General features: G+C 43.1%; 1 protein-coding gene and 1 long non-coding RNA gene across 2 annotated transcripts in view; one reads left to right on the forward strand and one right to left on the reverse strand.

The window, feature by feature from the left end:
- CAPN6 (calpain 6) overlaps window positions 1–13,423 on the forward strand; it is a 52,304-nt gene extending 38,881 nt beyond the window's left edge. The window contains exons 10-12 of the mRNA XM_081897346.1: window positions 3,096–3,217; window positions 8,399–8,535; window positions 11,000–13,423. Of these exons, the coding sequence (XP_081753472.1) occupies window positions 3,096–3,217; window positions 8,399–8,535; window positions 11,000–11,182 (442 nt within the window). The 3' untranslated portion in view covers window positions 11,183–13,423. The remainder of the gene's footprint in view (window positions 1–3,095; window positions 3,218–8,398; window positions 8,536–10,999) is intronic.
- A 7,447-nt stretch (window positions 13,424–20,870) lies between these two features.
- LOC309362061 lies at window positions 20,871–27,868 on the reverse strand. The gene is made up of 2 exons (XR_014164755.1): window positions 25,961–27,868; window positions 20,871–25,930 (listed from the first exon to the last, which is right to left on the reverse strand). It is a non-coding gene; the product is annotated as an uncharacterized lncRNA (long non-coding RNA).
- Window positions 27,869–27,879: the final 11 nt, after the last annotated feature.

Genomic DNA, 27,879 nt, shown 5'->3' on the forward strand with positions numbered 1-27,879 from the left:
TTGAGGATGTGGGTGGCTCTGCCTCCTCCTCTGACAGCTCGAGAGACTCTTCAGCAGGCGTCAACTTGGATGTCCCCTCAAGGGGATCATCTGCACCAGCTTCAGGGTCCTCAAGGCCCTTAACTTGTGGGGTGCCTGGCTAAGAGGACTAAAAATCCTCTTGGGGCTAAAAATAACACCTGCACATGAGCAGCTGCTCGTATTTAGGTGCTCTGCACAATCAGGACAGCTGGGACCTATGGTTCATCTTGGGGTGGAGGAGTGGCAAGTGGGGTGCTGTGGGGCCTGGTGTCCAACATCTTTACAAATAATTTGAAGGAATTGAGGGATCAGGATTCAGGGTGGCTTTAACATATTGAAGGACTGGGCCAAAACCATTTTTTAAAGTCCCATTTCAGTAGGTACAAATTCAAGGTTCTACACATAGGCAGGAGTACTAGGATGCAGAAAACAGGATGGGAGGGGGGCACCTGGCTTGACAGAGCACATGAAAAGGATTTGGGGGGTCTTAGTAGCTTCAGATAGGTGAGCAGTATGATACAGCAGCAAAAAATTAGTTAATGCTATTCTAGACTGCATCAACACTAATATAGTGTCCTGATCAAGGAAAGGAGTAGTAGAGTTCTATTCTGCCTTGGTCAGACCACACCTGGAGTCCTGTGTCCAGTTCTGGGCATGACAACTTAAGAAGAATTTCGACAAACATGTTCAGAGGAGAGTGTCAAAGATGACCAAGCACCTGGAAATCAAGACTTGGGAGTTGGAAATGCTTACCCTGGAGAAGAATGAGGCTCATCCACACTTTTGTTTCTCCCATGCGTAAGAAAGCATGAGTCAGATTTTTTTTCTGTTCGCCCTGCCACTTTCTCAGGAAAACCTGTTCTTTAGAACTAAATCACAGCAAACGTCAAATCACAGAAAACCTCATTGATGTTTGCTCTGATTCAATGGTAAAGACCAGGTTTCCCCTGTGGAAAGTGGTTAGACAAGTCATAGTTAGGATGAGCCCAGAGAGTTGTTATGATAGCCATCTTCAAATATCAGAAGGGCTGTGGCATAGAAGATGGAGGAAGCTTGTACAGTGGTACCTCAGGTTAAGTACTTAATTCGTTCTGGGGGTCCGTACTTAACCTGAAACTGTTCTTAACCTGAAGCACCACTTTAGCTAATGGGGCCTCCTGCTGCCGCCGCACCACCAGAGCACGATTTCTGTTCTCATCCTGAAGCAAAGTTCTTAACCTGAAGCACTATTTCTGGGTTAGCAGAGTCTGTAACCTGAAGCGTATGTAACCTGAAGCGTATGTAACCTGAGGTACCACTGTATTCTGTTGCTACAGAGGGTAGGATTCAAATTATAGGAATGGAGATTATTACTATTACAGTATTATTATTATTTATTTATTACCCTTCGAAGGCCCCCAGATAGTTTACAGCTTTAGAGTCGAATAATGAAACAATGTAAAATGGCTTGCAGTCATAAAAATAAGGTGGGTAGCACCCTTACCTTTCCTGCCCCAACCTGGCCACAGTGATCCATGCGACAACCACCTCCAGGCTTGACTACTCGCTCTACACAGAGCTGCCCTTGAAGCTGTCCCAGAAACTCCAGCGGGTGCAGAATGCTGCAGGGAGGCTCCTCACGGGGTCTCTGCCATGGGAGCATATTCACCCAGTGCTTTTCCAGCTGCACTGGCTCCCGGTGGAGTACAGGGTCAGATTTAAGGTGCTGCTTTTGACCTTTAAAGCCCTTCACGGCCTAGGACCCTCGTACCTACGGGACTGCCTCTCCTGGTATGCCCCACGGAGACCCTCAAGGTCCATAAATAGCAACACCCTAGTGGTCCCAGGCCCTAAGGAAGTTAGATTGGCTTCAACCAGAGCCAGGGCCTTTTCAACTCTGGCTCCAGCCTGGTGGAACGCTCTGCCTCATGAGACCAGGGCCCTGCAGGATCTGATTTCTTTCCGCGGGGCCTGTAAGACAGAGTTGTTCCGCCTGGCCTTTGGCTTGGAGCCAATTTAATTCCCTCCCCCTCTTTCTTTTTCCTTTTTCCTTTCTCCTCCTGTGATGAGGCTGCATTTTAATATTTTAATGTTTCAATATTTTAATCTTGTATTTTAATCTTGTTTTTAAGTTGTATTCATTCAACTTGTTTTTATTATTGCTTGTTAGCCGCCCTGAGCCTGGCCTTGGCTGGGGAGGGTGGGGTATAAATAAAAGTTATTATTATTATTATTATAGGTGGTTAGCACTTGCAGGGAAAAATCACTCATAAAGCAGCAGTACAGGGTAGGTTGGAAACCAGACACTTTCTCTGCCCGGTTGGTGGCTATTATTGCACATGAATGGAGAACACCATATTGGTTGCATCAGTACAGATCTGGACTTCCTGACTTGGTTAGAACTATGCCCATGTGTGTCCTGTCTCCTTTGGTTCATGGAAACTACGATGATATGATATGCAAGAACCCTCTTGAAGGAATGACAGAGACAGTAAACAAACATGACTGAAGATCATATAATAGAATATAAAAAAGGCTAATACTTACCTGGCTTCTGGCAAGAGGAGGCAAGGAGGACGGATGTCCTCATTTTCTCATTCTACAAATTTTAATGTGCTCACTTGACATGTATTACTGCAAAATCAAGAAAAATATTTTTGGGAGGGCAGAGCTAAACATCAGATTGACAGGGGTGGGCAAGACTCCACAGCACACCTGTATTATTTTGTGGCATGCAATACCAGAAATGCCTACCGCTGATCTTGCCCCATTTCCTTCTCAAGGAAACAAAACGCCAAACCTACAATGTTTGCAAATGTATTTTAAATATTGTCCCAACAAAAAGTCATCCTAACACCTTGGAGCAAAAAACCATGCTCAAATATTATTCTAAGGTGTCATCCCCAATGAAGAACTTTTCTCCCCACTTGTAATACTTTGAAATTAATCACCCACAACACTGTATTATTTGTCCATAAGCATCAAAGTATCTGGTGGCATCAAAGTAAGGGAGGCAAAAGTTCAATATTCCATATAGAATCTGGTATTAATCCACCAGTCATTCCTACCTGATACATTTTGTCTTGGTGTTCCAGGGAGCTTACACTGCATCGACCCAGGGGCGCCTGCCTGGACATCCTACGTGGCTTCGTTGCGAGGGTGTCCCAAGTCAAAGTCCACTCTGTGTCACGTCTCAGATGTCAGGACCCATATATCGGTAAGTGCAAAGGGTTAAAGTCTTTGTGGTTCTTGTACTGAGTTAGTAAATTATTCAGATGACCTGAACATTAAAATTCAATTTCTCTTAATCTACGGAAACACTGTGCTGTCAGATAAAACTAGCAGGTGAGCTTAAGATTAAGAAAGGGAACTAAGATTTAAGAGAGCTGTACAGCATGTTCTTAGGGAAATCATTCCTGTCGACTTAGTGAATAACACAGAGATGAAACATATTAAAAATCCTGGAATGAAGCTAAAAGTCAGATGTTGCAGTCTGAACTTTAGATATCTAAACCTGACCTAAAATTGCAGTTTCAGGTGGACTGGGATTTCGCTTTGTAAGGCACACACTCATTCACAGTGCTATCTCTCTAGAAAAATAGGTGCTGGAACTCACCATGAACGCCTCCCTTGTCCTCTTATAATGGAGGTGCAGGAATTGAGTTCTGGTGACTTCCATCTGAAGAAAAGCCCTGTCCATCTATGGTCCATACTTAGCTCTGGGCAATGGAAGGTTTGTTTCAAGGTGATTCTGAGCTCGCCCACGCTGCCACTTGTCCCATGCCTAGAATGCATATGTCTGAGTGTTTTTGCCTTTGTCCTGCCACTTTCCTCCAGAAAACCCATTTGTTCTGATCATAGGAGCCAATAAAATATTTGAGGGGGCTTGGCCCTTCCAAAGCTGATGGCCATTGCCATTCAAATGTGTGTGTGTGTGTGTGTGTGTGTGTGTGCCACATCTTGTGATTGATAATGCAGGGCACGGCTTACCTGCCCCCCCCCCCAATATTTCATTCAAATTGGCGCCCCAGGTCAGAACTTAAAACACAGGTTTTCCCAGGAGTAAGTGGTAGAATGGATAAGCACTCAATGGGGCCTTTTGCAATTTATTCTAGCCACTTCCTGGGTTCACTCCCCCGTGGTTTTCATGAAATGAGATGATCATGTGCATTGGAATTGTCCAGAGACTAACACGCACTTCTTCTCCTTTCATGTTAGCTGTTTGGGTAGATCGGGGTGGCAGAGGGCAGTCTGTGCTGAATAGAGCATTGAAGAGGCAACAGCTGACTGCAAATAATAATAGTAACACATGCCTAGAAAGCATGGGACAAACTAAAAGCACGAGACAAGCGGAAGTGTGGACAAGCCGTGTGTCTGAACCCAGTCTTGATTAATTTCTCAGGCTCCTTTTAAACTTAGCATACATGAAAGGGAGATACTCACTTGAAAGTCAAGCAGCGCCCTCTGCTGCCTATTTGTTAACTGTACTTTGTCTTTGGACATTTGACACTAGAGAAGCACTGGAACCTATGCAGGTTTCTTTTTCAGCCATTTGTTGCTTGGGTTGCTCGCTAGCCTAATTTAAACGTCAAAAGCCATAGAGGTGGGATAATATGTGAAGAATGCATATTCAAAATAGCTTTTGTTGAGTTTTGGAAATTCTCACACAGACACATCTCTAGTAACATTTTATGTAATTTCATACTGAATGAATGATAAATGAGAGTAATCAATATTTGGCCATATGACTTACATCACCTTATTTCGAATTTCTTAAAATCCACCAACTGATAACATAGTTTGTTCAAAAGGAACAGAGAGGAAATCTACATCATGTAATTCAGCTGCTGTTGCTCCTAATGCCTTTCAACTTCTTATGCCAACCTTCTTTGACAGCCTTGGAACAATTTCAATAGCCAGAGACTCCTTGGCAGTTTTCCTTGACAAATACCAGTAGTCAGTGTTCTGCAAATGCTCTGAAAGAGTTTAAGCATAAATGGCATTCAGCATAGCATCCAGATGTTATGTATGCATGTATATATCGAAGCAAGGCCAATCGGAAGTGGCAGGAGGAAGGTCATCTGGCCTGCGGCCTCAAGCTCAACGGCAGTACCAGATTTAGACACTTGTTAATTTTTTGGCATTTGATAAATTTTGCAACCTTTGCAATGGCTTCATGTGTTTGCCTAAGCCCTAGCAGAACAGAGAAACAAAGGGGTCGATATAAAAAGAGAAAAGCAGAAGAGCCTCTTAAAAAGCAGTGGAATTTTCTCAGCTCAGGCTGCTAAATCATTATTTTTAGAGCCTTCCTCCCCTGCCCCCAACACACACATGAAACATTTTTCTTTTCACATTTCCCGAAGGGTGTGTGTGTGTGTGTGACAGAGGCGGACGGATTGAGAGGACTGATTATTTCTCAGCTCCTACTATGGTGCTGACAGATCAATAAAACAAACACCTCTGGCTGCCAAGTGCTGGGTATGGGATTTGCAAGCACCAAGCCACGTGGAGCACAGGGATATTTAAAAGCCTATTACTTAGATTTACATCTAGTACTTGTAGTCAGTGAACAGCAAAATGGCATTCAGTGCCTAGCAGGGATATTCTGAATAATTTGCCAGTGTTGACTTTCAGGTCCAAGAAACTCAACCGTGAGAGAAATTTCTCTCCATTGTGTGAATATCCACTTTTTTCAGCACGACTGTTCCTCCTCCCTCACTGCTGCTGGTATTTCACCACCATTTTTTCTGACTACTGTGATTTCTCCCTTTCTGGATTAGCTGTGCAGCTAGTCCTCTGTGTACCTGTATGTGAAAACATTGGAGTGCTAGAGCCTTCTCAGGAGTTTGACATCCACAGGGCCACCACAGAAAAGACCATCTCCCCTGCTGGCCTACAAACAACGAGGGTTTCTGTTGTTGATCTTAATATATGGGCAGGTTGAGAGCCATGACATGAGAGGCAGCGTGGTGTGAGTGGTTAGAGCATCAGGCTAAGACTTGGGTGATCAGGGTTCAAATCCCCTCTCAGGCATGAAGCTCACTGGGTGATTTTGCCTCTTAGTCTAACATGCCACAACTCCAGGCCCCCAGGTCACCCAATGTGTGTCATAGCTGAGTGGGGATTTGAACCCTGGTCTCTCCCAGGTCCTAGTCCAACACTTAAACTGCTGCACCACACTGGCTCTTAATGATAGGCAGGTGTGAGTTTGAGGCCCTGCATATTCTCTCTCTCTCTCTCTCTCTCTCTCTCTCTCTCTCTCTCACACACACACACACACACACACACACCAGGAACCCAAACAAGTTTTGCTGAAAAGGCCAACCCTTCTCCTTTTTCCACATGATGCCACCAGAAGCTCATTTCCATCAAGTCCATGTGCTCAGAAAGAGTGTGATTTCACGCAGCATTTTAAATGTCAAAGGACAGCAGTGTTTGGCCAGAGCACTTATAAATCCCCCTTAACAAGAGTTCTACCTATTCCTTGCTGCTTCCAGGTTGTAAAATTTAAAAGAAATCCACTTCAGACCCAATGAGCCATAACATCCTCTAATCTAATCAGTACTGAGCAATAAGACAAGACACTCCAGTGGCCAACTCGGTCATGGTTTTATTTTCCCCTCTTCTTGTGCGAGGCCTGTTCAAAGTGTTTGTTCAAGAGGAAAATGATCAAGACAAGGAGATGCTTATGTCTGGCTGTCATTGAAAAGCCCTGTTGTGGTGGTAGCATTCAAAGACATTGTCCAAGGTTAGTTTATGCATCTGCAATAACTGCCTTCTCGTGGGCTGAAGGTTGCATGGCTCCTGACTTAACAAAATGAACCTCTGCTTTTTAATGGTGTATGAGGCTCCTTTCATCTGTTCCTGAAGCTTAGGAATTGTAAGCTTCCTATAATTTCTGTTGAGCACCTTGTTATTTATTCATATCATTCATGAATTGCTCCCCATGAGGCACCTCAGAGCGATTTATGCATATGTAAAACACACACACACCAGTTAAAATAATTGCACATATAAAAATAACTTAAAAACAAAAAAAATAAATACAATACAATTAAAAACAGCAAAAACAATTATGTGTATTCAATCAAAATCCAGTCCAATACAGATAGACAACAAATTCCACCTACAAGTCTTGTTGAAAGAGGAAAGTCTTCAACAAGCGCCTGTCAAATATTTAGCAGGAGTGTGAGTGTCACCACATTAAAGACCTAATTCCAATATTGTGATAAGATGGTATCTACTGGGTACCCTTGAGATGATCAGTTGACAAAGTGAGATGATCATTTGACAATGTATGGAATAGGGTGACTTTTTGGTGTCCTGTTCTCAAGTTGTATAAGGCTTTGTATTCCAGCACCTTGAACTTAGTCTAGTAGCTAATTGGCAACCCATGCAGTTATTTCAGCAGTGGAGTAATATGGTTGTGATATTCCTGTAAAGCCTGACATTGCTTCAGTCCAAACCATCTGAAATACCGTATTCCCTCATTTCAACCTGCCCTAGTTTTGACATAATCAGAATATTGTAGGCGGAAGGAGTGTCTGGGTGAAAATTGGAAGGGAAAGGTCCGGGGAAATCTGGACATATGACAAGCGACGTTGGCCGTGTAGTTTTTGCTGCTTTTCCTTAAAAAATAGCCCAGTGATGGGGACATCGGAGAGGGCCTCAGTACTGGCTGCTCCCAGACTTTGCAGCTCTTTTCCTAGAGAAGTTAAACTGGCTCCCTCAATGTTGTCCTTGTGCCAGCAAGTGAAGACTTTCTTCTTCCAACAGGATTTTGGGAATTGGCTGCTTTTAATGAAAGGGCTGGTGCCATGCTGTTCTTATTTGCATGGTTTTAATAGACTTTATATGTGTATATTAGTTTTACTTCTATAAATGTTTAATTACTTTTAAATTATTGCCCCCCCCCCAATGCTTTTAGCCGCTCTCATTTTTATATGAAAGCTGCCTTAAGTCCTGTCAGGGGAAAACAGTGGGATATATAAATAAATATATAATGATATTAATAATGATATACCCACCCCAGTGAGCTGTCCAGCTGGCCTGTTTTTTCACCAGTTGCATCTTCTTGTACCGTGCATCTCAGGGCATTGTCTGAGGCCATGTGATGCAGCCACGTTGCTGAAACTAAGTCCATTCTTGGCTGGGAAAGTATGCTACCTTGAGTGTCATGATGGAAGGAAAGTGAATCTGAAACAGATTTAGGAGTTGCAGGGTGGTGCACAGGGAAAGAAGAGGGTGGGAAAGTTCCATTGTGCTAGCAAAAATGTTTAGGTGGCTAGTCCCTATGTTTCTTTGGTATATGGCTGAATTTGTGTAGTGGCAAAGTGTCTATATTGCATTAAATGAATGATGGTGATGATGAAAGTGGAACAACACTGTCTTTTCCCAGGAGCAAATCCCTACATTGTCATCAAGTGTGAGAATCAGAAAGTTCGTTCTCCTGTGCAGAAGAGCACCCTCAGTGCTATTTTCAATACACAAGCCATTTTCTACCAGAGGAACATTGCGAGCCCGATTGTTGTCCAGGTAAGAGAAATTATTACATTCCTACTTGTACCTGCTTTCTACTAGTTTCTTTCCTTCTCCTTTTGTTTTCTTAAATTTCTATGGAACCCACAGCAGGGTAGCAGACATTAGTTATTTTATTTTAAAGTATTTCTAAACTGCTTAAAAGTTTAAGCATTTCTGAACAGTGTACAATAGTACAAATCAACCTAAAACAATATAATAAAAACAGAACTCCAACAATACAGGTTCCAGTTTAATGGATCATGGAAAGCACAATAATACATCATTAGAGGTGATTCCCAAACAGCCTCCCACCCAGACACTAACCTGACCTAGACCTGTTTAGTTTCAGCAAGGTGATGATTGTATGAGCCTTCATACCAAATCTTGAGGCATGTGACCATAGCCTTGGATGTGTGGGACATTGTGCATGCATTTAATAGGGATTTTTCATTTAATTTTATTGATTTTGACGTGTTATGTTCTTTTAAGCTATCTTCCTCCAAGGGGTACTCTTTCCCCTACCATTGTTTTTCTCGTGTCAACAGTTTAAGCAAGACTGTTATGTACTAAGCTTGAATCTTAGAACAATAGGCAGGTAGGAGCCTAGAATACAACAACCTGATTGGCCTGCGGGAGCAGCCCAATCAGACCCTAGGAGGAAGTTTATCAACCTATTAGGCCGGTAGAATCCTAGAATGCAACAACTGATTGGCCTGCAGCAGCAGCCCAATAAGGCTCCAGGAGGGAAACATAATCAACCAATCATTGTGTAAATAATGTATATAAAGCCTGAGTTTGGGGGGAAATTCAATCACTGTTCCTATGAGATGAAATAAAGAGCATGAAATTACTACTCAACTCTGAGTATATTTCAAAGGCTAAATTAAAACTGGTTCAATATCACTCAGGCTGTGTACGCACTATAACTTAAAGCACATTTGAAGCAATCGCCCTCTGAGTAGTGTAGTTTATTAAGGGTTGCTGAGAACTGTAACTCTGTGAGAGGTGAACCACAGTGCCCAGAATTCTCTGAATGTGCTTTAAAAGCATAGTGTGTACACAGCCCAAGTGTGTTTTATGGGTATCCTCAGTCCTACAGAAGGTCAACAGAGTTGATTTACTTACTTGTTACATTCACAGCCTGCTGTATATTACAATAAATATACTTTTGTAAAAGTGTGCTTAAACAGACCAATTTTTCAGTTGGGGGGGGGGATGAAAAAGCAGTCGCAAAACTTCATTCTAGAATGCCCTCCGTCCAAATGGTTTTCTGCTGTAAAGCTTGCCATAAACACTACCAGAGGCATTTAGTAACAGCTCGGGGCGATTTTTCAATAGGAAACTGGAGTGTGGCTCTAATCTGGACTGGGAATCCCTAACTGCTTTTTCTTCAAATTACAAGTGGCCACCGTAGTACATTTTAAAAAAGCAGGTATATTGTGATGGGTAAATTCTGGTTGTTATTTATTCATTTTTAGACCACTCAATGGCAAAACAGCCTTCTAAACTGATTACAAGTATAAAAGGCAATTATTAGAATATATATAACAAAATATTAATATAACACATACATATATAGTATATAACTTAAGCTATAAACATCCATAATTAAAATATGCAGTAAAGCAATCCCACTAAAACAACACAGCAAAGATACTACAGTCGTACTTTTGCGAACTATTTTTGGAAGCCGAACGTCCAACAGAGCTTCTACAGCTTCTGATTGGCTGCTGGAGCTTCCTGCACCCAATCAGAAACCACGGAAGCCCTGTCGGACGTTCGGCTTCCAAAAATAGTTCGCAAACTGGAACAGTCACTTCTGGGTTTGCGGCGTTCGGGAGCCAAAATGTTTGAGAACAAAGCTGTTTGAAAACCAAGGTATGACTGAAGTAGATTTACATGTGATAGGAATGGCTGTATGAAACACATGCATTTTAAAAAGCCAGTGGAACTCCAGTGCAGATGGGGCCTTGTATACTCTGTATGTGTATATATGAAGAGAAGGTAAGTGAGAGGAAATCAGGATAACAAAGGATGCATGTGGTTAGATATACTAAACCTGCATTTTTACTTGGGCAAATCTGTCAGTAACAGTCTGCCAGTAGCAGCAATGGTGCTAGCGTGGAACGGAGAACAGGGGTGTGAAAATGCACCACACACGTCTGTATGTCTTTGTTAATTGCATCCTCTGCGGTTGTCGTATAAGAGGGAAGACCGCTTTGCTGCGGGAGGGAACCTCTAAACAGTAGCAGCAGCACATAGCTGTGTTGGGGACGCATCTTTCCCATCTGTGCAACAGTGATACACAAAACCCACAGAGGTCAAGGCGAGGTTGAAAGAGGAGAGCTCTTCCAATTGAGGACTTGTACAGATGACCTTTTGACCCTTTCCAATCGCGGGAAGGTGGAGGGGTGCATGGGGAGGAGAATGCCAGCCCATCTAGCAGCAATTATTTCTCATTTCCTTCCTATCTCTGTAGGTTTGGCACAGCGGGCTCCTTTGCGACAAGTTCATGGGACAAGTGCGGATCTCAGTATCACCCAATTACCCCAGAAGTCTTCAGAAGTTCCAGCTCCAGGACAGAGGGAGTCGCGAAGATTATGACATGCCAGGTCACATCACCATCAAGGTTGTTACTAGCGATGACCTCGTGGAGTTCTGAATTCTAAGGGCTGACAGGCAAGAGTTTCCAGTGAGCATCCGCAATGGGGATGGAGCAAGAGCCACTGATTTGCATCTTGGTGTGAAATGCTTTAAAATGCTTGGGGTGTTGTGTCTGGGTCCTACTTGGGCAACAACAAATGGCCAACAAAAGAGAAAGAAGCAGAGAGCAAATGTGCAGCCAAATATATCATTTGTCTTTCTCTTTCACCACACATACACACACACACAGTATATATCTCCAAACATATTTTCTATCACAGATAGCAGCTGCTTCCAGGCACTGGCTTCACTAGTGCAATTTACATGAAACCATTATAGCCTTGCCATGCATTTTAGCTGTTCTGCTAGAAAATAGCATTTCATCAGAACTTTGGGAGCTGCCTTATACCAAGTATAGCTCAATATGGTCGACACTGACTAGCAGCAGCTCTCTGGGGTTTCAGACAGTGAGCTTCTTCCAGATGCTGGGGATTGGACTTGGGGCCTTCTGCATGCAGAGCAGATGCTCCACCACTGAGCTATGGTCCTTCCTAAACAGCACGGTTGAATATTGCTTCTAATAGTAAGAGTAGTTTCCTTTTAGTTGCATTAAGTAAATGCCGAAGTATTTGCTAAATTTGACACAAGCAATGACAAATCTCAGCATGGAAAAATCAGAGTTCTGGGATGCGAAACACAAGCTTTGCCATTCCTAATACTCAGCTGTGGGGAATGTAGTTTAAAGGCTTGCATCTGTCCACATTGGGAAGGTATGCCTGCCTTCTATCTGAGCCAGCTGAATTGTATGACAGCTCTTTGGACAGAAAAATGAAAGGAATATGGATAGGATAGCTGTTTATTGTACTGAGCCTTTTTTGCACTGTTGCTTTTGTTTTTGATGCCTATCTGTTATCAGTTCAGAATACCATAACACACACATAACCGGCTGTTAAGAAACATAACATTATATATAATAAAACTGTAATCGTCATATCAAAAAATTGCAAAGCACAGTTTCTGGTGGCAATAACATATCATATTACTGTTAACCTTCTGTATGTTTTTATTGTCGTAAAGTCCAAAGATTGTCAAGTCCAAAGATTGTCAAGTCCAACAATTACAATGTACAGTTCTTGTTGGCAATGCCATTTCATACTGATATCTTCCTTCTGCATAGTCCTATGTCTTAAAAGTGTAACAAACAGAACCACTTAGTAACAATAAGGCAGCTGATGATAGACCAGTTCTCAGGATACACCCTTGTTTCACCCATTGATTGGGCTTCTTCAGCGACAAGGTTTCCAGGAGATTTTTCAGTAGATTTTTTCAGACGAAATAGTCCACAGGAACGCAGAAGTTGCCAGTCAGAGATGCTCCGTATGAATGATCATTGAAGCTAAACTATATAGGAGCAATCCCTGCAACAGGGAAGGTGCAGGCAATTAGAATTAAATATTCTTAAAGAGACCTAATTGCAATGATACCCAACCGATACAAATCCAAAAAGTTAAGTATTCCACATCTTCATTTATAAACTATTACAACTTTATCAAACTTTTTCAATGAGGCTTAATCATCAATGGATCCCATCTGGCAAATGGTCATTGCGGTCTCCACTCCCTAATATTGATCATAAAAATATAAATTAATCTTACGAGATTGCAACACCATTAATTACCTAAACACCTATGTGTTACAAGAAAGGATACCTTCTTTGCAGTAATTCAGACAACACAGGATATCTATAGAAGAAATAAGTAGGGTCAATCAAAGATATTCTAAGTAATAATCAATAGGTACAGGCAATTAGAATCTATCATTCTTAAAGGAACATAATCACAATAATATCCAACTAGTAGAGATCTAGTACATTAAGTTTTTTCCATCTTCATTAGTATTTCTTCGCTTTTTTAAGATTTATCCAGTGTAAATTAATCATAAATAGATTCCACTTGCTAAATAGTCATTGCTGTCTCCACTGTTTATATTGCAATAATCAAACTATTAATATGTAACATCATTAATATCATCAATTACATAAATTACATCATTAATTACATCATTAATTACATAAATTATATCAATAGAAACAGCCATGGCAAATGACTAGGTCAACACACACCACAATTGTCTTGTTACGTAAATCATGTTCAGAGTACCACAACACACACGTAACTGGCTGTAAAGAAACATAACATTATATATAATAAAACTAATCATCATATCAAAAAGTTGCAAACCACAGTTCCTGGTGGCAATATCATATTACTGTTAACCTTCTGTATGTTTTTATTGTCATAAAGTCCAAAGATTGTCAAGTCCAACGATTATCTGTTATCAGTGGCAACATCTGAATAAAATGTATGCTTTTATTATTGAGTTGTGTCCAATGGTTGCATGAGTAAAAAATAGTTTGTACAACTCTCTCTTCCCCTCCTCCCACCTGACCCTTCAAAGTGGGGGTTATGCAGATGGGCAGGGGGATAATCAGCTAGAGGAATCTTCTTGGCAGAAGTTCCACTTGCAGAAGATCACTCCATTTTATTTCAGGTTACTTCCTCGCTCCCTTCCACTTGTTGGAGCTGGGAATTCCCATTTCCAGCCCCACCCCTAATCCAAGCCACCAAACCTCCTTAGAAAAAAGTGTTGCCCCATTCTAGAAGAGCACCATAAGATCAGCACATTTCCAGGCAAAGGTGCCTTTGACCCAGGCCCAGCCCACGAGTGTGGAAGCCTCCAGGGCCGGCCCAATGCCCAAATAAAGATCTACATCAGGATCTGCTGAACCTGGGGATTCTGCCGTCCACGAGGCTTCACCTTGTCTCATGGTTGGGCCGTCCCCACCCCCCTCCCATCTCACCCTGCCACCTCCACTAATAGCAGAGAAGCACTGCTACCAGCAGCACCAGTTTCCAGAGACATATCACGAGATCTCCCCTAAAACCAGGGTGGGGTCAGGGGAGGTCTCTTCCTCCTTCCCATTTTCCCTACCTCTCTCCTATAGCAGAGATGTTGCCTCCCACTTCTCTGGTTCAGATGAACATTTGAGATGGAGAACGAATTGAAATTGCACAATCAGGATACGGGTGTACTCTATGAACATGCCAAATTTGTATTCCAAACCAGGCAATTCAGAGATTTCCTGACATCGATTGTTAGCAGACCTTGCAGCTTGATGGAATTACCGTAGTTTGGAATAATCACTTGCAGTTCTTGGAGTTCAAATGCTTTATTCATGAAGAAACTACAGGATGAATAGTGAGGAGAGTGAGAAACAGAAGACATATTGTCTCAACAAGCTAGGGATGAATGATAAACAAAATGGCTCAGCTTATAGGGGTGGAGTTAACGTAGACAAAGAGGCTTACGAACAAGTGCGGCCAGATTGCTAGACAAACAGTGCCCTCGTGTGGTTTACAGTAACACATAACATTAACTACAAACTCAAGAGAAGGAAACGTATTTGTTTTCCTCCAACGTGGGTATGCACAAGCTAGGGGAAAAGGGAACCCCCTGACCCTAAAGGACTTGCAGTATAAATCTCAACAACAGCAGAGACACGAATGGGTGGGTAGTGGCAATGGTAACGATAGATGACTAATAGCAAGTGCATGTTCCTTAGTCTCATTTGTGGATGAGGACTAAACAGCTTAAGGATAACAGCTTCTCCAGAGCAGTCGTCCTGATTTGTTTTGCACAAATTGTGCAGAATTTATAATATGCCCTCTGTTTATTGGGCATTTGCTCTGATTTGCTTGCAGGGGAATTATACACCTTCTCGTCAACCACTGGTTTATCACACGCTTTTTGGTGCATATCCTCATCATTTTCATAACTGCAAAAAGTCTTTTTAAAAAGTGTGTATCATGGAGGCTCCTCATAGTTGCTGGCTGTCTGGGGCCCTGGGTGCCCGAGCACCCACAAAATGTCCCATGAAGGGGCTGGGCACCCACAAAATTTGGCACCAGGGTCATGCACGCTGCATGGCACCCACAACCCTAGACACCCACAGTCGCAGGGCCAAGCTGGCACTCCTGAGACTACTTATGGCTTCACAGCAAAGGTGGCCTTCACAGGATGTGAGAGGTGATGCTTGCCCTCTTTGGGAATTCTTTGAACAGTGTTGGAGTGTGGAGCAGGACCATGCTAATTAGCCCCACCCTATTATTGCACACCCCTCCCTTGCTATCTATACACACATCACCAATATCTGCAGTGAGGGAGGGCCTTTGAGCATATAGTTGTATATGTGACGCAAGACAAGGATCCTTAAGAATAGAAGAAAACCCCTGCTGAATCTTAACAGTTCCCCATCTACTCCAGCATCCTATTTTTCTCCAGTTTAGACAGAACCCCTTTTTTGAACTTGACCTGTGATGATTCAAAAGGTCAAATCTTCTTGGCTTGGCACCTGACATATAGCTGGTAGTCTGCATTTGGCTAAGCGGGTCTTGATTTTTGCATTTTTTCAAACTGGGGCCTAACAAGCCGGTGGTGATTTGGGATTTTACTTTACTTTATTGAGCACTCGCCACCTCTGGAAGCACACACCCCCTCGACTTGACAATGAAAGTAAAATCCAATAAAGTGAGGGCACAGATTTAAATATTTGCATTAATTCTCTTCATATTCCTCAACGTGCACTGAGAGCCAAATCACCTCTGATTCACCCTGTTTGGAGGCTCAAACCAGTAGATTAACTCTATTTTTGTCCTGATTGGCTTGTAAGTGTTAATCTGAATTGACTTGCAGCTGACCTCCTGGTGCCTCTGCTGCTGGCTGCTCACTGGTGGTTTGCAAGTGCTGAGCTGAAGCTGCTCTTTGCATTCCTAACAACTTTGATCCTAAGGGGCCTCCTGACCCTGCAAAGTCTGCATGGATGGCAGAGTTCCCCCATCACAGCAGGTCAGCGCAGCTATGGGGTGGGCTGCTTAAGTTCTGGGGATTTGCAGGATGCACATGTAAAGGTGTGCAAGGCTTCTTCTTTTCCATTTCAGAATCCCATTCATTTTTTGTAGGGGGGAAAAAAGAAAGAAGACTCGCTCACACTATGCATTTGAAGCACTCTTATACCACTTTAAGAGACACGGCTTCCCCCAAAGAATCCTGGGAACTGTAGTTTGTTAAAGGTGCTGATAGTTGTTGAGAGACTCTTAACAAAGCATAGTTCCCATAATTCTTTGCTTATGACCTGCATGTCCTATTATTTGTAGGCTTGAATTCCTCGATTTTAATCCATGTTCTTTTTTCTTTGATTTTTAGGTTAGGCATTTCTTCATGATTCCACCCCCCCCCCAATTCAAAATCAGAAGCAAACAGACTGGAGAGAGACTGTTTATTATTACTACTATTCCTTATTTATCAGTATTATATTTTTATCCAATTCACCTTTCCTCCAAGAAGCTCAAGGTGGCATTTGTGGGTCTCCTTTCCCCCCATATTATCCTCTTGATAACCCTGTGAGGTAGGTTAGGCTGAGAGAGTGTGACTGGCTCAGGGTGACCCAGCGAGTGTCATGGTTGATTTTAACCCTGGTTTCCCAGGTCCTAGTCCATGGGTAGGCAACCTAAGGCCCATGGGCCGGATGTGACCCAATCGCCTTCTCAATCCGGCCCGCGGACGGTCCAGGAATCAGCATGTTTTTACATGAGTAGAATGTGTGCTTTTATTTAAAATGCATCTCTGGGCTATTTGTAGGGCATAGGAATTCATTCATTTTTTTTTTCAAAATATAGTCCCGCCCCCACAAGGTCTGAGGGACAGTGGACTGGTCCCCTGCTGAAAAAGTTTGCTGACTCCTGTCTAGTCCATTGAATACCCATCCACCTTATTCCATATCCTGGAAAAGAAATGTGGAAATTAATAAGCTGGGTGGGGGAAAATAACCTTTTCTCGTATAAGGAGTCTCTTGCTAGCAGTTCTGCATGGCAGCTTTAAGATCAGGCTGCAATCCTGTAGGCTACATGCATTGACAAAACGGCAATGTTTCCGTGCTCCCTGCTTGGTTGCAAAGGAGGAGCATGTGGAGAGAACCAGAACAGGTGGGAAAGAATGTAACTTTTCTCCCAGCCGAGAAGCAGAGACCACTTGCAAACCAAAGTTAATACGCTTTTCAGTTTAATTAAGTGCCAACTATTTTTAAAATTGCAATGCTCGTGCTTTACAGGGAGAAAATCAGAACAACATGGCCACACCCTTGTGACTGTTCTTTTGCCATGCTCCTTGACATTGCAGCTGCAGCAGATCTTGTGGGCAGCAGCCACCACTGTCAGAAATCATCCAAGGCTTGATTTCCCCCTCCTTGGCTAGGTGGGAACTACCGGTACATCCCATTAAGGAATGCACGGGTGCAGTGACCAGATGTGACCACACTATGGCAATCCTGTTCTATAGTTCACTGTCCACCCAGCTGCCTGAACAACTGTATTTAAGGCCACGTCCAGGCTGCTTTTATTTTCGAATGGGATTCAGTCACATAATGGTAAACTAATAATTGCGCTCACTTGATTGGGAAGCACTGTGCAACAACAACAACAAAAACCTTTCCCAACAAAAAAGATAGGACTTTTGCAATACTGCATTGGGAAGCATGCAAAAGCACCTCTTGCCACTACAGGATCTAGTCTCCTGCAAATGAGTCAGGATGAATGCTCAATAAACCAGTCATCTGGAAGCACTCGGCACTGTAATACTGAGATCCCTTGTGATATGTAGATCTAAGAAGCTCCAAAGAAGATGCTAAAACTTTCTTTTATTCTCACTGGGCTGAGGGTGAAGGACTTGGAGAATATCGTTCAGGCCTTTATGGTTCAAGAGGGATCTTTGAGACTGAGCATCCCACTTCCAAACACATTAGCCCCCACACCCAGGGGCAAAGGAAGGCTAAGCGACACCCAGTGTGGGGTGTTGGGGGCAGGGCAAACTGACCAGCGGTGTGTGCCCTGTACATAGCAGCGCTGTACATACGCCGCCAGGCTCTTTTCCGACAGCGCCACTCGAGTGCCGTGCGGACAGTGGTGGGATCTTCTGCTTGCGACGGCAGAGGGATTCTCCACATGTGGCTGTGGCGGCATGATGGCAGTGGCTTGCGCTGCTGCACCCGGGGGCGGTGGGGCAAGCCTCCCGCAGGGTACCTTCTTGTCACCCCCTCAGAGATGGCACCCAGGGTGACTGCTCCCCTGCCCCCTTCCTCTACCACTGCCCGCACCACATTAGGAGTCAGGTTTGATTTCCTGTTTCTCTGCCATAGCAGTTTCTCTCCCATGAAGCATCAAAACCAACGAAGAGCAACAAAAAGAAATCATAAATGTATAGGTTAGGGTGTCAGGGGTGTGTTTTAGGCATTACTGGCACCATGACTGGCTAGTCATGCACCATTTTCTTACACACATACTGTTCTAGTAGTCATAGGAGTAGGATAGGAAGACACATGGCACCAACTCAGACCACAGGTCCATCTAGTTCAGTATTAACTCCACCAGCCAGGAAGAACATTTTGACGGGAAAAGCTGTTCAACAGGGGAACGGACTCCTTCAGAAGGTGCTGGACACTCCTTCATAGAATCATAGAGTTGGAAGAGACCACAAGGGCCATCGAGTCCAACCCCCTGCCAAGCAGGAAACACCATCAGAGCACTCCTGACATATGGTTGTCAAGCCTCTGCTTAAAGACCTCCAAAGAAGGAGACTCCACCACCTTCATTGGAGATGTTTAAGCAGAGCTTGAATGGACAACAGTCATGGATGCTTTAGCTGAAAATTCTGTATTGCAGGGGGTTGGAATAGGCAGGGTCCCTTCCAACTCTACAGTTCTAGGATTCTATGAACCTGGAGTTCATATGTTGTTGGACTACAACTTCCATCCTCTTTAACTATTGGCCCTGTTGGATGGGGCTAATGGGAATTGTAGTCCAGAGTTATCTGGGCTATGATTTCAGACATGGCTATGATTTTTCCAGCCCTGGCAGAGATGATGGAGATCGAGCATGTAAACATTTACCTGCAATGCATGTGTTCTGCCACTGAGTTATGGAACTCCTGCTCCCCCTCGCAAAAATATGGAAAATAGGAACATGCTGAATACCTTTATAGCTAAAATAGCGTAAATATGTGTACAGCTAGCTACTCCCATTGTCTACCAAAATTTGGCAGCATCTGCAACATCTTTTCATTGGCTTTTATAACTCACCTTTCCTCCAAGGATCTCAATGTAGCACACATGGCTGTTCCCCTCTCCAGTTTATCCTCACAACAACCCTGTGGGGTAGGTTAGGCTGAGATGGTGTCTGGCCCAAGGTCACCCAGTGAACTTCATGACCAAGTGGGGATTTGAACTCTGGTCTTTCAGGTCCTAATTCAGAACCCTAACTGCTACACCACAGTGGCTCTCCACTACACCACAAGAATCTCAGACAGTAATCAGGATGCTTATAGACCAATTAAATGAGAGTGTTTGAGCTGTTCCACTTGGTACCAATTCACTTTGCTGGAAATCTTTGTGAACCTGATACAGGCCACTGTACATGTTACATTAAAGAAGGGGGGGGGACATCTCAGGCCCATGCATGACATTTGACCCTGTCGATGGGGTGAGCTCCCGTTGCTCGGTCCCAGCTCCTGCCAACCTAGCAGTTTGAAAGCACGCCAAAGAGTGCAAGTAGATTAATAGGTACTGCTCTGGCGGGAAGGTAAATGGTGTTTCCGTGTGCTGCTCTGGTTTAGTCAGAAGCAGCTTAGTCATGCTGGCCACATGACCTGGAAAAACTGTCTGCGGAGCGGACAAACGCCAGCTCCCTTGGCCTGTAAAACGAGATGAGCGCCACAACCCCAGAGTCGTTCGCGACTGGACTTAACTGTCAGGGGTCCCTTTACCTTTAGCAAATCTTCAGGACTCTTTCCCAGGCCACACCCTCTCCTCTCAGGCCACACCTCTCACCAGCGCTGCTTCATGCTTAACTCAAGTGCTTTTGGCTAGTAAAAGTGTGCTTTTGAACTGTGAAAATGCCACTCTTATGAGCTAGTTAGGCTGAGAGAGATTGATCCAGGTCATGCAATGAATTTATGGCCGAAGATGGGTCCAAACTCAGGTCTCTACAGTTCTAGTCCATCTCCCTGACTAATATACACTCCCTTTACCTGTGTGTTCATTTATGAAATGTTGAACGATATGCCACAGTGGCACCTTCAAACCTGGAACCAGTCTTGATTCTCCCTCTTCCCCGCCCCTCTCTAACATGCAGCAGCAGACTCATATACGGAGGGGACACAGTCCATTGGTATTTAAATTTTTTATTTGCAATACTTTAGGTCCAAGTTTCAAACTGCAATTTTTATTTTTATTTTATTTTTTACACTCAAGACACTGTCATGCACAATCCATAATTTCAATGTTCTATTGCTTCAACCACAATTGAAAATAACTTAAAATATTGGAAACGAGGGGGGAAATCTTTATTTTCATTTTATTAAAAAATGGATGCTGATGTCAGAAAGCTGAATCCATGCCATCAGCACATTTACAAAGGAAAGAATGCTTTATTCTTTTCTTTTAAAAAAGTATCTCTTAATCCAAAGTTACAGAAGAATTTCACTACACAATTTTTCTTTTTTCCTTTAAAGAAATAATATGTTTAAAATAAAATAAAAGAATGTACAGCAAAATGTTAAACAGTGGAAATGTAGGTTATTTTCTGTTCAATTTTTTCCCCTTTTGGAAACCCTGAAAATAAACCCCATAGGCAACACTTGTGGCACACACACACACAAAAGATCAATCCTGTCAAGCTTGCAATTTTCTTTTTAACCTCAATTTGCCCAGCACAGATTTTCTTTTCTTTTCTTTTTTGCAACCTCAACAGTACAGATCAGTCTGATCTAGCTAGGAATTTTTCACATACAGAAACAGACTTCCAACCTGGTACTTCACCATGGTTGGAGGAACTTAGCAGGTTGGTGCTACAGGCACAACTCCTCAGCCTGAGCCAACGGACAAGGTTATGTTGTGTTACTTTGAAGTCCCACCAATCAAATGTGCTGTCACTGGATTCAATAGCTCATCCCCCATTCCACACCAAACACTGATTGGTGGGATTTCAGCCCTGCTGTTTGTTTGTTTTTTAAGGCTATACATACCTAGCCCTGGACTTACCACTCATATTCTATTAGATCGGAACCATCATATTTCTAGCATGCTTTGTCTAGGTGATAAACAAACAATCATAAGTGCTTGATTTTGGGGGGGAGGGAGGCTTTAATGAAATCTACAATCCCCATCCCCTGACCCCCCCCCCACTTCTTTTACCCATATTATGGCCGCCCTGTAAAATTCTAAAAACAGTAGCTAAGGGAACCATCACAAAAGCATTTTCATTTACCCTCTTAGAGCCTGACTGAAGAGGTGCTTCACACATTATGGGTTTCTCACACAGAAATAATCCTTGCACATTGGGAAAGTGTGTTTCCTGACCATCTGCAGGCTGTCGTTTTGCTTCCAGACATGTACTTATAGCCAAGTGTGCCTGTTGCACATCACAAGTTATAGTTTCCTACGTATTTTCCCCTCTACATCCATGGGGCTTTATCTCAGGAAAAACAGCCCAGATATGTGAAACAGCACTGTAAAGTCATGGAGTCACCATTTTAGAATATAGGCACATAATAATCATGCCTGCTCTCTCATTCTCTCTCTCTCTCTCTCTCTCTCTCTCTCTCTCTCTCTCTCTCTCACACACACACACACACACACACACACACAACAGCACAAATGTGCTTGAATGGTACCTCACACAAATTACAGAGTCTTGAACCCCAAGTGACCTGTGAAGTATTTCCCCTTCTGAAATAATCCTCTTTCTTGCCCCTGAAGCCACTATCAGATATTTTAGTTGCTTACCTACCATCAGAATAGTAATCTACTCCAGCTCCCAGATATGGGATTTGCAACATATATGGTGGTCACTGTTTGCCATCATTTCTAGTCTCATTTCACCAAAGTATCCATTCCATTCTCTACAGATAAAATCAACCCTTATTATTCCACAAATGTGTCCTTTTGATTTCACTTTTCATCACTTAATGGTCAAAGCCACCATTGATTTTCACAGTGTTGGTAGAAGTGATGACTCAGATTCCTGTTTTGGCCTCAAACAGTGTGTGCAAGAAAGAGGTGGCCAGCCCTGCCCCTGAGACCTAAAATATATCTATACCACAAGCATAAACCAGTCTTACACCAATACATAACTGCCATTGCTTCCCCCATGGATGCTTGGAATTCACATTTGGTGTGGACATTGAAAATTATTCATTTGAGAGAAGTTCCAGACTCCCTCAGATTTTCCCAGCGTTCTTTGTTGAATTAAGATGCAAATATTAAACTTGGCTTAAACATGTAGCATAGACAATTAAACTTGACCCTGAACTCCTCAAGCAAATGTCCCATATATAAACTATGGTCACATCTACACCATACATTTAAAGCATGACTTACCCCCCAAAGAATCCTGGGATCTGCACTTGTTAAGGGTAATTGGGACTGTAGCTCTGTGAGGGGTAAACTACAGTTCCCAGGATTCTTTGGGTGAAGCCATGTGCTTTATGTGTGCTTTAAATGTATGGTGTCAACATGACCTACAATATTCTGCTTTGGCCCATTTGCTTGGTATTCAACTACTGTATCTTGGAATGTAGCACGACTTTGAAGAATTAGGCCTTCCTAACAGTCACTTCCATGCTTTATGCTGCCACCTGGTAAAATCACTGCTAAGCTTGCTCAATCACAGCACCAATGGTTTGCCTCTAACTATAATAAATTCAGGCAAACCAAGCAGCAAATACTGTATTCTGTCATATAAGTCATGTTTTCATTTTAAAAGATCAGGCCAGTATAATTCTCCTCCGGCTTTCTATACAATGCCAGGATCATTTGCTTTGGAGAGATCTCAGCTCAGGGATTCTCAGAAACTACAAATGATGGTCTACCGCAGAATTCTTGTGCACTTGAAAGATGGCAGTGATACCAAGCCACAGCTCAAAGGTGCAACTTTTAAAGCAGACAGTCCAAAGAGAAAGAAAAGAGTAAGCTTGACCATTGTGTTAAAACTTGATGTTAGCAGCCACTGAGGACTGGGGGAGGAAAGAAGAGAGGCCAAAGGGCAGAAGCAAATCAGCTTAGGAAAGGCAATAAAGGTGAAGAGTTTGTTCTTCACACAACCATCTTTGAAACTGGTCCACTGGCTGTTTCCTTAAGGTGATGAAGACCTGAGAGCTACTCAGGGAACGTAAGAGGAGCGTCTCCTCACTCACATACCTTGCTAACAAAAGACCCTGACATCATATTACCTAGATGATTTGAATTAACTTAAAATAATTTATTCTTTCCCCAAATGCAAAAACAAACAAGAAGTTGAAGACATTGGGTGGCATACAGTGTTGTGCTGAGCTAAAGTCACTAAGCGGTATACTTGTTCTGCCGGCGAAATGTTTTGAGTCTGTGGAGCATTGTTGCACAGCAGAATGCATAAGAAAGTTGCTGATAACTTCGTGGCACTATGGATTGCACAATCTGTTGGCCAACGAGTTTTCGCAGCTGCTGTGTTGTGCAACATTAAAACTCATCCATCTGCCAGAACAAGATCCCTTGCACCAGTGGACAGAGAGAGCTGGATGCAGACCATTGCCCTTTGCGGCATCCTTCAATGTTCATGCTCACAAATCTTGGGAAATTAAAAACCCATAAGAGGCAAAGAGCTGCCTTGAGCATGGCTGTGGGTGGAATGTTCCCCTTTAATTTATCTGCTTTGAAAAAAGCCAGTTTACAATGCTTGAAAGTCCATTCTCTTTCTCTGCTGATTTCCATTGCCTTATTGCGCTTGGCCAGGTAGGCCTTGAATAAGACTTAACACAGAACATCAGAAGCTCTAAATGTGGACATTGCTGAAGAAGCAGAGGCAGTTGCATCTAGCACAAAGAGACACCACCAACAAGCAAATTTAGTCATCCAGTAGTGTAGGATATTTCCCCCTTTACAAAAAGGCAAGTGCAAAGAAAACAGTCCTCTAGAAGTTGCAAGAGTAATTTTCTGTGAAATCACAGTGACTGGGTACCAATGAGTTTTATGCAGTCCATGTTTTCTTTGATGTCAGATTCTCCACCATGCAAAGGATTGCTGAACAGTAGGAAATGTCACAGACAATGATTAAGTTTAATTGGATTTAAGGAGTATAGAAAGTTGCACTGCACCAGGCCAGACCATTATTGCCCAGCCAGCCTGGTTTTGCTTTCTCTGACTAGCTCTTCCCAAATCCTTTGTGGCTAGAGATTCAACTTCCAGATTGAAATGTACCCGCCCCCCTCTCTTACATCAACACCACAGCCCAGTTCTTAATAAATTAAAGGTGGTCCTTCATGTCATTCATCAGGAGCAATAAGAAGATTTTGGCTTCAAGACCTCTGAAAATGTCAAGCTGGAGATTGGAAACTTGAGCAAAATACCAGGTTGGATTCTTATTAAGCATACATTGGCTGTCAAGCACAATCTTTTCTCACACCTCTTGAATGGAATATGAATATCCCTGATCCAATCTCCTAAGAATGTGGTACTGCAAGAGAGGAGTTCTGCTCCTTTTAGTAAGCAACTTGCCCTCAACTGATTCCAGCACTAGTTGAGCACAAATACTAGTTCCATACAATAAGTAGTGGCCCAGACCGGTGTGTGGATCCCCAGCCACATTGGGGATGGATCCCCAGTTGCATTTAGCTAGTTATATGGGACCCAGATGAAGATCTCAACACAGCTGGAAACGTGCAGCTACATTGGCTGGGAATGCAGTCCAGTAGCTTTCTACCCTCTGCAAATCTCCCTTGCTGCATTGGGGCAACTGTGCAAATTTATTGAGAATACCCAGCAAATAACAAAAATAGTTCAATGGCTTTAGAAGTTATTCATCAGATTTTTGTTGTTGTTGTTGTTGCAAAAAACAGTCTTTCTGTGAACAACGCACTCCGCCCCCCAACCACACACACAGCAGAATGTAGGCTAGATTCAAGAAGGAAGGATAAGAACTATCATTTGATCTCTTCAGAATTTGGAATGTGTTGTACTCCGAAGGGAAACAGAAGAAAATGACTAGGGCAGAGGCTCAAGCACTTGTCTTGGAGAAACCCAGTTTTATAGACAGGACAAACAAACACTTGAGATCACCTGTATACAATGAGAAGCAGCCAACCGGTAGCCAAAGGTGGAAAATAAACACGTACATATTTACAAGAACAGACCAACACAAACAGGATGATAAGACAACCACAGTCTGACATTACCACCCACTCCTTTGAGCCTGTTGAGGTCCCTCAGGCTTTTGCTCAGACATACGTAGGCGACTCAATAAGTCACAAAGAGACTTCCCTCCTTTTGCCTTAAACAATCTGTTCTATGTTTGTCAGAGTTTCCCTGATTATACTGCTAGCATTTTCCTGTACCGGGACCCCTTGAGGTCAAGGATAGATAATGTGCCATTTCCCCATCCCCATATTGTATCATCACGGGGGAGATGCTAATTAGCAATTGTACAATATTAGCTATGTCTGAGTGCCACATAAGTGTTTGTTGTTGGGTAATGGTTTGAGGTAATAAGAGCTAATGAGTAGTGGTGTCTCATTCCAGAATGGCTTCTTACATGCTTGGCCTACACAAAAGAGCAGCTGAAGTGGTGTAACTGCTCCTTGACTATGCCATTTGGGAAATTTGAACTCCTCTGTCTGTCTGTCTGTCTGTCTGTCTGTCTGTCTGTCTGTCTCTTTTCACACACACAAAACACACTCAGACAGAATCACAACTAGCAAGTTCAGGTAAAAGTCTAGGCTTCAGAAGCTGCATCAGAACCATGGAACTGTAGAGCTGGTCCAACCCCCTGTCATGAAAGAATCTGAATGCACAAGTCCCCCATCCAATTTGAAACCATACTGGATCCTGCTTAGCTTTGCAAATGTTATAGCAGTTTTATTGCCTTATACTGAATCAGGTTATTGGTCCATTCTACGACTGGCAGTGGCTCACCAATGTTTCAGGCAGGGAACATTCCTGGTCCTACCTAGAGATGGTGAGGATTGAACCTGCATGCAAAGCAGATGCCCTACCACGGAGCTAGAGTGCCCGATTACCCCTGATGCAGAGAGTCCTTACTATAGGGGAGAATATTCAGTCATGATGCAGACCACCATCAGCAAACTATAGCTGCACAGTCCACAAACTTGCTGTTTGTGTAGTCCAGCCATCATGACAGAGTTTTCACAGGCTCTGTGTTATCAAGTTAGGATTGAAATTTCCTCAGGATTTACAAGTGAGGACAGCTTTGCCCATATAGAATGAGCTTCCTCTAAGGTATGCTTTAATCACCCTGAGAGATGGTGGCTAAGAGACTGACCTGAGGTGATAGTTACCCAAAGTTTACTTAGAATAAACCCACTGAAATTAATTGAGTCATGTGAAACTTAGCTGAATACCATCCCTGGTTTTTATTCACACCTGCTGATCCTCTGGAATTAATGCCATACAAGAAGGATATCTCGTGGTCCCAATGAACTAGAGGGCCCCAAACACAGTGGTGCTGGCCTACCATATTTTGAGTAATACATGCTATCATCTGAACGATGGGGGTGAGGTGGGATGGGAGAGGATGGTACTTTAAGGTGACAAGGGAGAAGTCCTTCTCTATCATTCCCACATCTGTGGAACACCCTCCCACTGGACTGAGACCAAACCTCTATGCTGTGAGTGGTTTTTTGTTTTTTTAAAGGCTATGGAGTCTTATCTGTTTCAGCAGGTCTTCCAGGCCTGATGTTTGTCAGCTGGGTGATGGTCTGATTTGATTACTTTCCCCCGCCCCAATTCTTTATGGTTTAAGTGTTGATTTGTAGCATTCAAAGTTTTAAAGCTGTGTACTGTTTTATACTATGCACTGCTTTTCACCTTTTGTTTTGACGTTAAGCAGTTTTGGATGGACATCAGTCCAGAAAAAGTGACCTGAAAATATTTTAAATTAATCAGATAATAATCATAATTTTTGAAGTCCAGAGTCTACGTGTGTCACCTGCACACGGCTATGTTGTCGCCATTAGAAAATGGTAGAAAATTGATAGCAAAAAAAATGAAGACACCACAGCCACCTTATGTAAATGAATAAATCACTCAAAGGTTCAGTGCCGCATGCTGTGACAAAGGGAATTTATGTGGAGGTCAGACCACGGTTCCCTATGAGGAGGGGCTAAAGTCTAAGGGCACAATCCACCCTAAAGGTCTCCTAGGCAACTTCCTTTGCAAAAGGGATATTGAACAGATCACATTTGCTTATGCGGGGCTTTCAGAAGTACATTTCACAGGTACACAAGAAACTGCCTTATGCAGAGTCAGGCCATTGGTCCAGCTACCTCAGCAATGACTGGAAGCAGCTCTCCAGGGCTTCAAGCAATAGTCTTCCCCAGCTCAACATGGGAAATGTCAAGGATTGAACCTGGGACCTTCTGTGGGTATAGCAGATGCTCTACTACTCATCCATGACCCTTCCCTGTGGCTTGTGTCCACAGGACTTAATTTTTTAAAATAGATGCTAACAAGAATTGTGATGTATCACTTAGGGCCAACCCAATGCAGGGTTTGGAGTGCTGTGGAGTGCTAGGATCACGGAATGCATGATGAGGAGTCAATGAATGAACTTGTGCCTTTTC

The sequence above is a fragment of the Podarcis melisellensis genome (genome assembly GCF_964234715.1).
Source record: "Podarcis melisellensis genome assembly, chromosome: Z".
Lineage (NCBI taxonomy): Eukaryota > Metazoa > Chordata > Lepidosauria > Squamata > Lacertidae > Podarcis > Podarcis melisellensis.